This window comes from Centruroides vittatus, unplaced genomic scaffold (genome assembly GCF_030686945.1).
Source record: "Centruroides vittatus isolate TY-2023 unplaced genomic scaffold, ASM3068694v2 contig_1078, whole genome shotgun sequence".
In the NCBI taxonomy this organism is placed as follows: domain Eukaryota; kingdom Metazoa; phylum Arthropoda; class Arachnida; order Scorpiones; family Buthidae; genus Centruroides; species Centruroides vittatus.
Genome location: NW_027120693.1, coordinates 670,356 through 683,481, shown reverse-complemented (window position 1 = coordinate 683,481; position 13,126 = coordinate 670,356). Strand labels below are relative to the sequence as shown.

The 13,126-nt window shown below is 32.5% G+C and overlaps 1 protein-coding gene across 1 annotated transcript in view; it reads right to left on the bottom strand.

The window, feature by feature from the left end:
• Window positions 1-5,904, bottom strand: part of LOC136974054 (synapse-associated protein 1-like) — an 87,741-nt gene extending 81,837 nt beyond the window's left edge. The window contains exon 1 of the mRNA XM_067268828.1: window positions 5,299-5,904. Coding sequence (XP_067124929.1) covers window positions 5,299-5,665 — 367 coding nt within the window. The 5' untranslated portion in view covers window positions 5,666-5,904. The remainder of the gene's footprint in view (window positions 1-5,298) is intronic.
• Between the last annotated feature and the right edge of the window lie 7,222 nt (window positions 5,905-13,126).

Here is a 13,126-nt window from a genome sequence, read left to right as displayed (position 1 = left end):
TATAGAGTGAGTGTCTTGTTCAAAGAAAATGTTACTTGCAGAACTAAAACCTCTATAGTGGTGAATTTTAGTACTATGTATTTTATGCATATCTTGAAATGTCACCATACCAAATCTAGTTGCATTTAGACTGCTAAATAGCTCTCCAGACAGTGTCGAATAGGGGTATTTTAATTATGAGTAACTGGTATATTAAATCATTTTAAATTAAATATAGCTAACCGTACAAGCATGTAATCAATACAAGTAAGGTTCATTGAATGGAATTTTAAAACATTATAAAAAATAATTTTGCAAAATACACATTTCAGAGCTCTCAACCATCCACTTTTTTCATTAACAGTTTGCTTTTTGAGGATGCCGTCCACTGTGTTTGGAATTTGTACACTTTTTCACCAATGCTTCCAATTATTCTTTGAAAGCATTGTTTTCTTTTATACTTTTTTTAATAATAAATTTTTTTTTTTCAAATTTTGTATTTCTCTACACAGTCCAACAAAAGATTATGACATTATAATAATATGTACAATAAAATGTGATGATTGTTAAAATGTTACGTATGATGAACAGCTTTTTTCCAATCTGGCAATAGTAGATGTCACGATATAATTAACCAATGGCAGAACACTGATTGCGAACAAATTCAAAAAATTATTACATGTACGTACTGGAGTCGTCAGTGAAAAAATATCAAATTACCAGTATATTTACTGATGCATTTTTTAACTGGTAAAACAGTAAACCATTTACTGGTAATGCAATACTTAAAGGTAACCTAAATTTGGAAATCTCCATTCTACACAATAGTGTAGAAAGGTGATTCCAAATATGTAATATAGGCAAGTGCAAAAGTACAAAATGGATTTGATAAAATAAATTGTTATATATGATGCAAGATCATTATTTCAGTATGCCTCGTACTAGAGAATCCTATCAAAATTGTGAAAACATTTCAATTAAAATTTTGGCTGTCAGCTTTTTTGGCCACTATAATTTTTTTCATAATTACAGGAAATCCTTGTTAGTTCAGAATTCAGGGGATGAAATACTTGTAACTTTGAATTATCCAAGATTTACATATTTCTGTATATGCCAAATGCCACATTACTGATGTAATTAAGCAAATAGAATACAGCTACTTATACAAAATGCTATTTTCATTAATTAATAATAACAACATAAATAAACTGCATGTGTTTGGTGAGAACCTCACAGGTTGCCATTTGGGTCTTATAAAAAGTAAAGCAGAATTCCTTGAAATGTAGCCCAAATTATTTTTAAAGTGGTCCGAAAACAGTGGTCTAGGGCCCTACAAATATTACAATTTGCTACTTGTAGCCCAATCTTGCAATCCCAAAACCCACCTACATTTTATGAAATATGAGAAAAAGGGGTAGTCCATACGTAAGGTGACACCTGAAAATGTGTTACTGTAAAAGCAAAGTCATGTTGACCAGATTAGAATTGTTCTTGATCTTAAAGCATGGAGACACTTTAATCTAAATGAACACATATCACAGTTTGAACAGAATTTTCACTTTGAATTACAAAGTAGTCGTATTTTGAACTAACCAAATTCCTTAATATGTAAATCTCTATATCCCCAGATGGGACAAAAGTACAGTTACGAACTAATGGGATTTTAAACTATTCAAGTTCAAATTAATGAGGATTTCCTGTACATGTTGAGGGTTATGATATTCCTTAAAATCATTTTAAACACTAAACTAAGCTTTAAAATTCAATCACTAACATTGCACAATAGATTCTGCTTATTGTAAGCACAGATACCATCATCAGAACTAGAAACACCCAAACATAAGTTAAGCAAAGTTTTATAATTTGTAATTCATTATAAATCAGAGCGAAATTATTGTCATTAGGTAAACATGTGTATTTTTAAGCTCTCTTTTCACCTTATCAGCCTTAATATGTAGTTTATAATGATCATATGTTGTCTTAACGAATGCTTTAAATATTAAACAATCATTTTAATTGTTACTTGCACACAGTACAGTAGCTTAAATTATGTACTCACATATACAAAAATTTCATCAACATATAAGCTATTATATAACTGTAAAGATCCCATGAATAAAATGAGCACATGGGATCTGGTATGGGGAAACAATTAAGATCTGGTATGCATTGGATACATTACAGATCACTGACTGAACACAGACTTAGAAAAGAAGAAACAAACCAACATTCTGTCCATATATGCCTTTGAAACAGGAGTGAAACCAAACTTGGAACAACCTAGTCTCATCAGACACCATTCAAGCATCATATTAAAGCACTAGAAGCTCTGGAGATTTACAAAGCAGGATCAAGAGGGAAATGCCTTAATTTCGAAGAGGGGGTAAGGTTTTGAGTACACGGTAAACATTTATGATGATGATCCAAACAGGATCTGAGAAAATGGATTTCATTAATTAAGAAAACAAATATAAATTCATCCATTTAAATTTGTAAATATTTACATCGAGAACATTGACACAATTTTGAATTTTACCATCATTCCACCAAAGTTTGAAATAATATATTGTTCTCCTTCAAGTTCCAAAATAGAACAAAAAGTTTAAGACCGGAATCACATCTACAATTGGGTCAAGAACATTTGTCCACATGAATATTAAAATCCTGCTACTGTTAAAATAAGATTTTTTTGTGTGTTTATAGTAGTTTAAATTATTGACATTTCTTACTTCAATTATGTGATAGTTGTTAAAAGCAGTGGCAGGCAAATAATATTGATACATTATATGCATTAATTATTGTAAATGTATTGGAAATTTATACAGTTTAAATTGTTTAAGATATCCTTTTAATGTCAAAGTAACGAAACCAGAATTTCTAGTAATCTTAGTGTATTTATTCTGCTTAACATTAACAGTTTACGTAAGTCCTTAATTATGTATATAATGGCTAAACTGGAAAATTTAGGATCATGAGTATATTTTATTTTGCTTCATAAAACTGCAACTTTCCTTGAAATAATTGAAACATGAAGTATAATATGACACTGTTGATCATTACCTTATTAGAATAATTACATATTTATCATTCATTGCACATATCTGACTTACAAAAATTTTATGCAATTGGCACGATGATGATGATGTGATTGTACTGATATAGTAAAAAATCAATCATATAAATGTATACAGTGCATGCATATATATATAAACTAAACAGCATATGCAGCATAATTCACTGAAATTTATCTTATCAAAATTAAAATATAAGTTTATGCATTAAAAGTTATAGCTGCATGCAACCCTGCAATGCTCAATCCATGTAATCTATAATATAAATGTCATCATCTCATATCGATCAATTTTAAATATATTTTTATAAATGCATTTTAATATGTTTTGAACATTTATTGATCTGGCGGAACAGCAACAATATGAATAATTCCAATTTCAACAGGTGTTAGAGGCTAATAAAATTTAAATCATCAACAAATATTACATTTGACATTTAAACAAAACACAGCAGTTTTAATAACTAGAGTGCAAAATATCTTTGAAATCTCACAATTAGATTACAACCAAAACACTTCTTTTTACCAGACGGGAAAAAAATAATGAGACATTCATTTTTTTCTGCAGAAAAGCAATTTTTTATCTAATTACACATCTGATAAGCTTTCAAAACAAAAACATAAAGTAGATATTAACCATTTTATTGCTATAAAAAATGATTACCTGTAAATCATTTATTTCTCACGCACTTTCAATAAATTCAAATGTACTGTATATCATTTTTGGAAATAATCTTTAGTCTCCCAAACACACACAGGAACTCGTCTAAACCATTCAAATAAATTTAAGTATCTTTAATAAATGCATTTTTCCTAAACTTTACTAGCTAGCAACTTAATTCTTCCCGAGACCTATCTGGAATATACGAATGTATCATGCGTAAGTGAATTTCTATTACAACTAGAAAGTTACCTGTAATACAATTATTGTTGAAATGTAATGAACAATAATATTTTAAAAATCATCGTCTTGATAAAACACGCAACTGAATGAAATAGTAAAAACAAATCTTTAAAATCCAGCAGCATAAATTTTCACATTTATTACATAGCATATGATGTTAATGTTTTCAAACATCTACATTTGAACCAGACAGCTACTAACAATTCTAAAATCATTTATTTACTAACTACTAATGCTGGATTTTAAAGGTTTGTTTATTTTAAAAATGTTAAAATTTATATATTTTTTTTCTGTTTCTTATTTAATTTTTATCATAGGGACTGGCATTTTTTGGATCATAATTCTGGGACAATGCACAATAGCAACGGGCACATTCCAGTATGCATCAGAGTGCATCGGCGAACCGTGCCGTACCATGTTCAAATATTTACCAGTGAATTCATTGGTCCAGCAATCTATGCACATTACACTCGTTGAGCCGATACGATAAGTTCTGATGAAACAATATGTATTATCATCATCATTTCTACTATTCATCTATATTTAAACAAAGTTATTTTGACAAAATAAGTCTGCAAATGCCAGTATAGTAGTTTGTTTCCGCCACATTGTTAGGTGCTAGACTTTCCAGTAAAACCTTATTAAACTATCCACCAATGCATCGGTCGTGTTGAGACCAATGAATACCAGAACGTACCCAATATCATCGAAACAATATTTACATTTTAATTTCCACTAAATGTTCTTGAAAAATTAGATAAACCAAAGCAAAAACTGCACTATTGGAATCTATTTTATAAACTTTCATAAACTATACTCTAACCCCCGAACAAGACGATCAGAACCCCAGTATTGTAGACCACACCCACGGGAGCAAAAAAAAAGTCAAAGGAACCGGATCTCTACACGCAACCCTTGGCTCCCCAAAACTGTCTCTTTTGACACCATCACATTTAACTACTTAGCCCAGAGGACCATGCAGGCTTCGAGCGGCCCACTCTACCATTTGGAGTACTCAATGTTATATACTTTTAGGGGGCATAGGTTCCGAGGTGCCCGCCGCCATTCGCACCGAAGTGCACGATTACAATATACCGGTTGGCAACAAAAACAGACTTTCGGAAGCAGACATAGGTCGCACGTACGGGGACAGTTCCTTCGACTCTTTTGCTCGGGCAGGGACGGCCCGTAACGATAGGGAGTGGGAAAACCTCTCGTTTGGAGTCGACGTCCCACCTTCAAATAAAAATTCGTGTATTTTGCGATATTAATCAATTGTACATTTAAACATAGAAAGAGACTTCCATTTTTAAATGTCATTTCTTGACATTTCGGACTTACTTACTTCCTATGGATTTAGCAGATTCAACAGCTTTGTGAGAGACATCTTTCAGGTCGACGTTTGCAGCGGGTGCTTCTGCAGATTGTTCTGTAGCTTCTCCGATCTGCGGAGATTTATCGGCAGCTTCTGGCGACGTTGCTGGAGAGCTTCGTATCGAATCTGGTCCTTCGCTCTCGGGAGAGCTACCAGCAACCGCAGTAGTCTGCTCTTCAGATTCCTTCTCGCTATCAATTTTAGGTTTTATCTCTTCTTCCGACACCGTTGCGTCTTCTACGCTCTGTTTCTCGTTATTTTCTTCCTGTTTACCTTCTAAATTAAGCATGGTTTTAGCCTTGGCTCCGACTTTCCAGAATCCCGATAACAGATCCATGTTTGTTAGGCTTAATTTTTATACGTCTTAATCAGTTTATAATTTACAAAAAATGCGATATTTAATTGTAAAAATTACTCGACGGATCGATTTCGAATAATTTCGACCGGATATTTTAACGCATATCGTAATTTTTGCTTATTTCCGACATCGAACATCAACAACTTCTACGCCAATACAGCAAGTGTAGCGAGCATGCGCGTATATGAAATAATTTCTGAATATGCGCAGTAATGCTTCTGTCAAAACGTTTCGGCTGACAAATCTTCTGCTTACACACACTAATCGAATGCAACGCCCTCTCTCTATTTTTTTTTTTTTTTTTTTTTTTTTTGTTGAATCTTTTATATTTAAAATACGTAAAGTAAGTAATATATTATAACTTTAAACTAAATATAAATTATTAAAATAACGTATCGGTTTAATAATTTTTTGATTAAATTATATTTCAAGTTTTAATATTTTAATTTAAATACGGCGAAATTTTTTTAATGAAGCGCCGAGTGTGTATGGTATTTGATTGGTTGGTTACAAAAAAAATTAATTATAAATAGCAAATTCTCTATTTAGCTTTTAAAGTAATACCTTGTACATGAAACCGCCGAAGAATACTGCTTGGTCGTAGGTTCGAGTCTCGTTAACAAGCGGCCGTGTGTATTGGATTTATGGTAGAAAGAAACGCAACATATAGGCATCTTCCGAGGGGAAAATGCCTCTCGGGAGGACTTTCTCTGAGAATGTCACCTATTTAGATGTTATACACTTGAAGAAACCCCGGAAACATCCACGTGGCCAGCCCGTTGGTCAAATGCGAACTTACGACTAGCGTCGTGGTTTTATCCACTCGGCTACTGAAGTTTTTCTAGTTTTTTTCACATGTCTAACAACTAAGTAGGGGACGGACCAATTTCTCATAGAAAGTCCTCCCTGCAGGCATTTCCCTTGCATGGCAGATCATCCGTATGTTGCGTTTTCTTATCACATTAAAACTAAACCTATGGGGGGAGTGCTTACAAAAATGTTAGGAAATACCAGGGTCTCGACCTTGGGTAACAGAATGATTCGTTTTTGTTTCCGAAGTGTTGCTTAGCGAACTGTACTATTTGTGTCACTGGTTTGCACATTATACATGTAATTAATAAAATAATGTAATGTTCGGTACTCCGTGCCGTGGAAGTTTTTCCATAATGTAATTAATGAAGTCTATCGAGGATATGTATTACATAATTTTGGATGAATATTAATTATGATAGCCTTACGGAGCGTTGTAGAGGATGTAGGATGGTAGTTTAAAAGTATAAAAATAGCGTTATCGTTCTATACCTCATCGTGAGCCTCATCAAATCCATGATAAATATGCTAATCTTCTCTATATCACGTAATGTACCGCCAAGGCATACACAAAAACATGCGTGTTTAATGGTACTTACAGATACAATATTATTTATAGGAGCAGTGGTACAAATTTACTTGGCAGTAGACTTTACATATGCATCAGCTAGTCAGATTGTACCAAAGTAACAAAAAATGCTGCTTTTAGTGCCCAAAGAGCACAAAAACCGCGCTTTTTCCATAGCTAGCAGATCAATATAACATAACAATATAATACAGCATTTAAGGGAACAACATAACAGTTAACAATATAACATTTAAAGAAATAAAATTTCAATCATAGATTAGATTTTTATTTCTTTAAATGTTATATTGTTTATATTTTTTGGATGGGCTTGATGGATATGAGTTATGCAGAGGGCGGGCTGACGCAAAATTTAAGGAGTGCCCTTCCCGGGAGGACTTTCTGTGGGAAACTGGCCTGTATTTAGCTGTCAGACAGGCGAAAAAAACTCTGAAAACTCAACGTGTTCCAGGGGCAAACCCGTATCCAGTGGGTTTATCCGGTGGACACTTGAGGAATGGTAATGAAAGCAGATTGAAACGTATCAATATAAGTTCCAGTTCCACGTTCCAACCTCTGCCATACGTTCCGAATACATTGATCCACATTTCCTGCTCAAGACTTAATTTCCATTATGTCTTGATCAAGCCATATTTTCTATTTATTTATTTAATTAAATATTTATTTCTGTCACTTCTTAAACCTTTCCCTATTCTAAAATCGGCTACTTCCGGGCTATGTTCTATATCTCTTTACTCGTATTGGTCGGTGGTGGTTGGTTTCAGGAAGCACTTCCGGGGAGGTCACGTGATTGGGGTTAGCGAGAGTGCTTTTTGAGGGGAGAGATTAGGGAAGGAAGGAGAGGACGATCTATCTCCATCGAGGATATATTACACCAAATAATTACAATGACGCATTACATGGTTGATACTAGATTTTAAAGATATTTTCTAAAAAATTAGTTTTTCGCTTCTTGTGTTTCTAGTCCGGATAGTCAACGAGGAAAGCCTATAGACAATGGAGAAAATAATTAGCACGTGGTTACTAGGTACTGTTCGAATTTTAATGTGAATTATTATTATTATTTTTTTTTACATAAGAAAGGAGAAGGAAGCTCAGGAACTCAAAAGGGATTTCCTGAGTTTTCTTGTCTACGATTTTTTATTCCTCCGAAGACGGACAGGAATTTAAAAAAAGATAGAAATGTTGCCACTTTTTTCCTTCTCCCTTTTTAATTTTCGAAATATACTAATTTATCTCATAGTTTCGGGCCCTATTTAGTATAAGGTGTAGGTTTAAGTCTTATACGTATGTTTACGTTAATGTTTTTGCGAGTGATATTATTGTTGATTATAATCGCGATTTTTGGGTTCGCATATAAATTCCGGTTAATGTTACCTATGGTTCCAAAATGGCGGCTTGTCTCTGATTCCAGTAAATAGAAGAAAGGAAACAGTGGGGACGCACGTTCTAACCTAACCTATTCTAATAATTTTGTTGGTAATAATTATGGTAATTTATTAGAATAGGTTGGGTTAGTTTAGAACGTGCGTCCCCGCTGTTTCTTTTCTTCTATTTGCTGGAATCAGAGACGAGCCACCATTTTGGAACCATAGGTAACATTAACCTAAATTCCTAATATTTTTTGTATTGCCTAAGTCTAAAAGTCTAACAACGAGTTGCGTAACTTTTCCGGTTATTAAAACATTTTATTTAAAAAATAACTTTTATATTATTAATCATAATAAATAAATAAAATTGTGTGTGGCGTCATCTGTTACGTTTTTAATTATTATAAAATGGCAAAATGCTTAATTTTAAGGGTAGGGATAGGTTTTATAAAAATTTGTAAATGCTAATAACGAGTAAAATCGTGATTAAGTCCGATCCTACTGGAGATAAACACACAAGACCCTCTTTATCTCCTCACCCCCTCGCCCTTTAACTACCAAAATTTAGTAGCATCGATCCCCCAATAAACAAACATCCTGCAAAATTTCAGAAATTTTCGACAAAAAGCACAGGAATTATGAAGCTTCAAAGAGGGTGAACAAAATCGTGCTCCCTCCCCACAGATCCATACGTACAGAAAAATCCCCGATCTTTTGCACTTTTTGACGTTTCAAGATCCCCGAGTCCAAAAATATGAAGATCTGTGGAGAGTCATTTTTAACTCATCGCCATACTTTCCCTCTGTTATGTATAACAGCCGGGAAAGTATCAGGTCAGTCCATACGTCTATGCGCATTTTTATGACCTTGAGAAAAATCTTGTTTTGCTGTTAAAAATGTCAGTCTAATGTGATAATTTTTACACTGAAGTGTTAAATTGGATCCCATTCATATAATACTGTTCAGAATTGTGAACATTTCAGTTGTTTATTTTCGTTAAAATGGAAGTAACGGACGAATATAAAAGACATGTTTTATACTTTTTATTTTTAAGTGGTGAGAATGCTACAAATGCAGCCAAAAAAATAAATACTGTACATAATCAAATTGTAATTAGTGCAAGGACTGCGCAGAAGTGGTTTGAAAGATTTAGAAACAATGATTTTAGTGTGAAGGATAAGGCTCGTACTGGAAGACCCGTTGACTTTGACGATGATGCTCTTTCTGCACTAGTTGAAGCAGAACCATCTTTAACAGTTGATGAAATTGTGGAACGTTTAAATTCATCCCACGGAACTGTTCATAGACATCTACAACAAATCGGAAAAGTTTCAAAGCTAGGAAAATGGATACTACATGAACTGTCAATAGCTAACCGACAACAACGTGTAAACATTTGCACGTCTCTTTTATCCCGTATTGCTTTAGAACCTTTTCTTGGTAGGCTGGTTACTGGAGACGAAAAATGGATCCTCTATAATAATGTGACGAGAAAAAGACGATGGATGGATCGCGACAAGCAGCCAAAACCGACTGCAAAAGGTGGGTTGCATCCAAAAAAATTCTTTTGTCTGTTTGATGGGATATGTCAGGTGTAATTCACTTTGAGCTGTTAGAACCTAATCAAACAATTACAGCTCAAATGTATTGTGAGCAATTAGAGCGTTTAAATGAAAAATTGAGAAAAAAATCGACCGTCGTTAGTGAACAGAAAGCAGGTTCTCTTGCAGCATAACAATGCCAGACCACACGCTGCGAAAATAACTGTACAGAAACTTGAAAGCTACAACTGGGAAATTTTATCTCATCCACCATATTCGTCAGATATTGCTCCCAGTGATTATAATCTTTTTCGCAGTTTTCAGAATTTTTTAAAAGGGAAAACTTTTGAGGATGAGAACAATGTAAAAAAGGCTATTTCTGAATATTTTGATTGAAAACCGAAATCATTTTACGAAGACGGGATTAAAAAGCTACCATCAAGATGGCAAGAAATTGTACAAAATAATGGTGAATACATTATACATTGAAATAAAATGTAATTAAAATTTTTTGCTGCTTTTTTTGTAGATAAAAATACGCATGAACTTATGGACTGACCTATAATAAAATGGCCTTTAATAGGAGTCCAAAATATGAAATAATGTAAATTCTGAAGACATGGCTAAAATCTACAGTGGCATTTTTATTGTTCTCTGTTAATAATAACTAGTTATATGATTCCAAAGGTAGCAACTGATACTACCCCTTTGCGGTATGCTTCCCAGACGAGCAACACAACACTGCAGAAATGCACTAACGTTACTTTCAGTAGTAGGCCCTATAATGCATATTTTTATACAAATCAAATAAATAAATAAACTAAAAACGTTTTAAAATATTTAATAATCTAATAAAGAATAAAAATAACATAAGAGCTCGGTTATTTAACTTTAATGGAGAGGAGGAGAGGATGATATTGAAAAAGATATTTGTGATTAATTAGAAATATTGATTAATTATAATTACAGGAATTGTTAATACAGTGTTAATTTAATACAAAATTTGAATATAAAATGTAAAATTAAATAAACAGGAGTTGACACATTAGAATTGTCAAGAGAGAGAAGTAAAAAAACTAACTCTACTGGTACTAAAATAGAACAATTTAGTTGTTTTTATAATAAAAAATAAAGACATAAAAATAAGATAAAATATCTAAAATTGCAATTATATAATTAGAAAATTAAATTTATTTATTTAATTATTTTTCCATAAACTTACAAAGCAACGAGAGAATTTTAAAAAGTTATACTTATACAGGAAACGAAGAAAGTGGACTGTAAGAAAATACAATTAATTCGAAATTTTAATTGCATAAATGCATTTCTAATCTTATTTCTCTTTACTTTGATAAATTGTCTGCTTAATGAAATAGAGTTTCTTTGTTTATATATATCGAAATCGCGATAAAAATCTATCTGACTCATTTCCTGTTTTGGATGACTAAGTGGGATTTACCAAGAAGAAAAAGATGTCAGACGTTCTAGATCGATGCTATTTTTCTACTTGATGTTGTAGATAATCGTACTAAATTGTTATAATTTATAAAATCGAATAGTTTTTATATTGATTTCATGTAGTTTTTATTATTATCTATGAGCTTTTAATAATCGATTATAACTCAATTAATCGAGTTTAATCAAGCTTGTGATGTATAGAAGCAAATATTTTCGTCATGGATCGATTAAAGATAACGTAAACTACAATTCTGTGAAGTTTTCATTTAGAGGGTCTATAGAAAATATTCTGAATTTATCTCGTGTATGTGAACCGAGAAAACAATTAAATTATACTAATTATTATCTACCTACCCATTCTGTATGTGCTTTCATCTCTTATATCTAAATTTAAAACTTATGTTTAATTCCAAAATTATCTCTTTACTAAATAAACTTTTAAAAAATTTTTTATGAATATTGCCAAAAATAAAAGACCCCACTAGCAGCCGATTAGATAAAACACTACAGCTAATTGGTCGCTCGTTCGCGCCTTGCCAACGGACTAGCCGTGTGGGTTTTTCGGGTATGTCTTTAAAACGTTGGTTACTAGGAGAGCCTTTTTAGCAAGCCCATTATGTGTTCGGCCAGGCCCACAATGGGCGGCCGAGTGATGAAGGTAAGGCGCCACATATCCGAAAAATTCTTAGATTTTTCATCCTGTTCGGATTCGATCCCGGATTCCCAGAGCCGTAAGGTTGTTACCTTAATCGTTCAGCCATCAGACCAGGGTTTTCGGCTTTTCTTCACGTGCCTAACCTAAATAGGGGCCAGTTTACAATAGAAAATTCCTCACACGAGGCACCCCTCTCCTTGGCAAGTCGCCCATGTGTTGCGTTGCTTTCCTCTATTATACAAAAATACTCTTTAAATTACTCATATATTTATTTTTTTTATAAACAATTCATTCTCAACTAATTACACAATGTGAAGTAGAAAATGGAGTAAACAATTACAAATATCGCTTAATTTTTTTTTTGCCTCTCTTTATACAGATAACACCTGTTAAATTACAATTGACAATATTCAAATATTTTTAGCAGACATTTAATAAAATATACGTATAATTAATAATTATATCTGATTTTGTAAATCTGTTCATATATTTTAATATTATTATTCATCCTAGAAGTGTCATGGCTGGTGATAATTTAATTGGAATCCAAGATGGCGTCCTTGTAGTAGTCTCATTTATAAGAATAACCATAAACAATAATCTTAAACAGAAGCTTTTTATGCCATTTTCTAAAATTAATTTTTACCGTTAGAAATAAATTATGTTTATTTTATTCATTTTTAACAATAATCATATTATATTAAGTATTTAAATTACGAAATTTGCCTACCGAGGCGCCATAATTATGTAGTGGCTGGTATGTAAAGTATTCATAATATACAACATATTCATGAGTAATTGCACATTCAAGATTACGGAGCATGACAAATATCCGTTATTATTTAAATTCATATATATAAAAAAATAGTATCAACAATTTAGTTTCATTTCGATTTTATAATTTACTGTATAATGTAAAATTCGGAGGGTATTGCTCTCCACTTGCGGCATCATTGACATATGATTTCTCTCACTTAAAACGGCATTACAGTTTATTTTTAGATAAATTTTGTATTATTT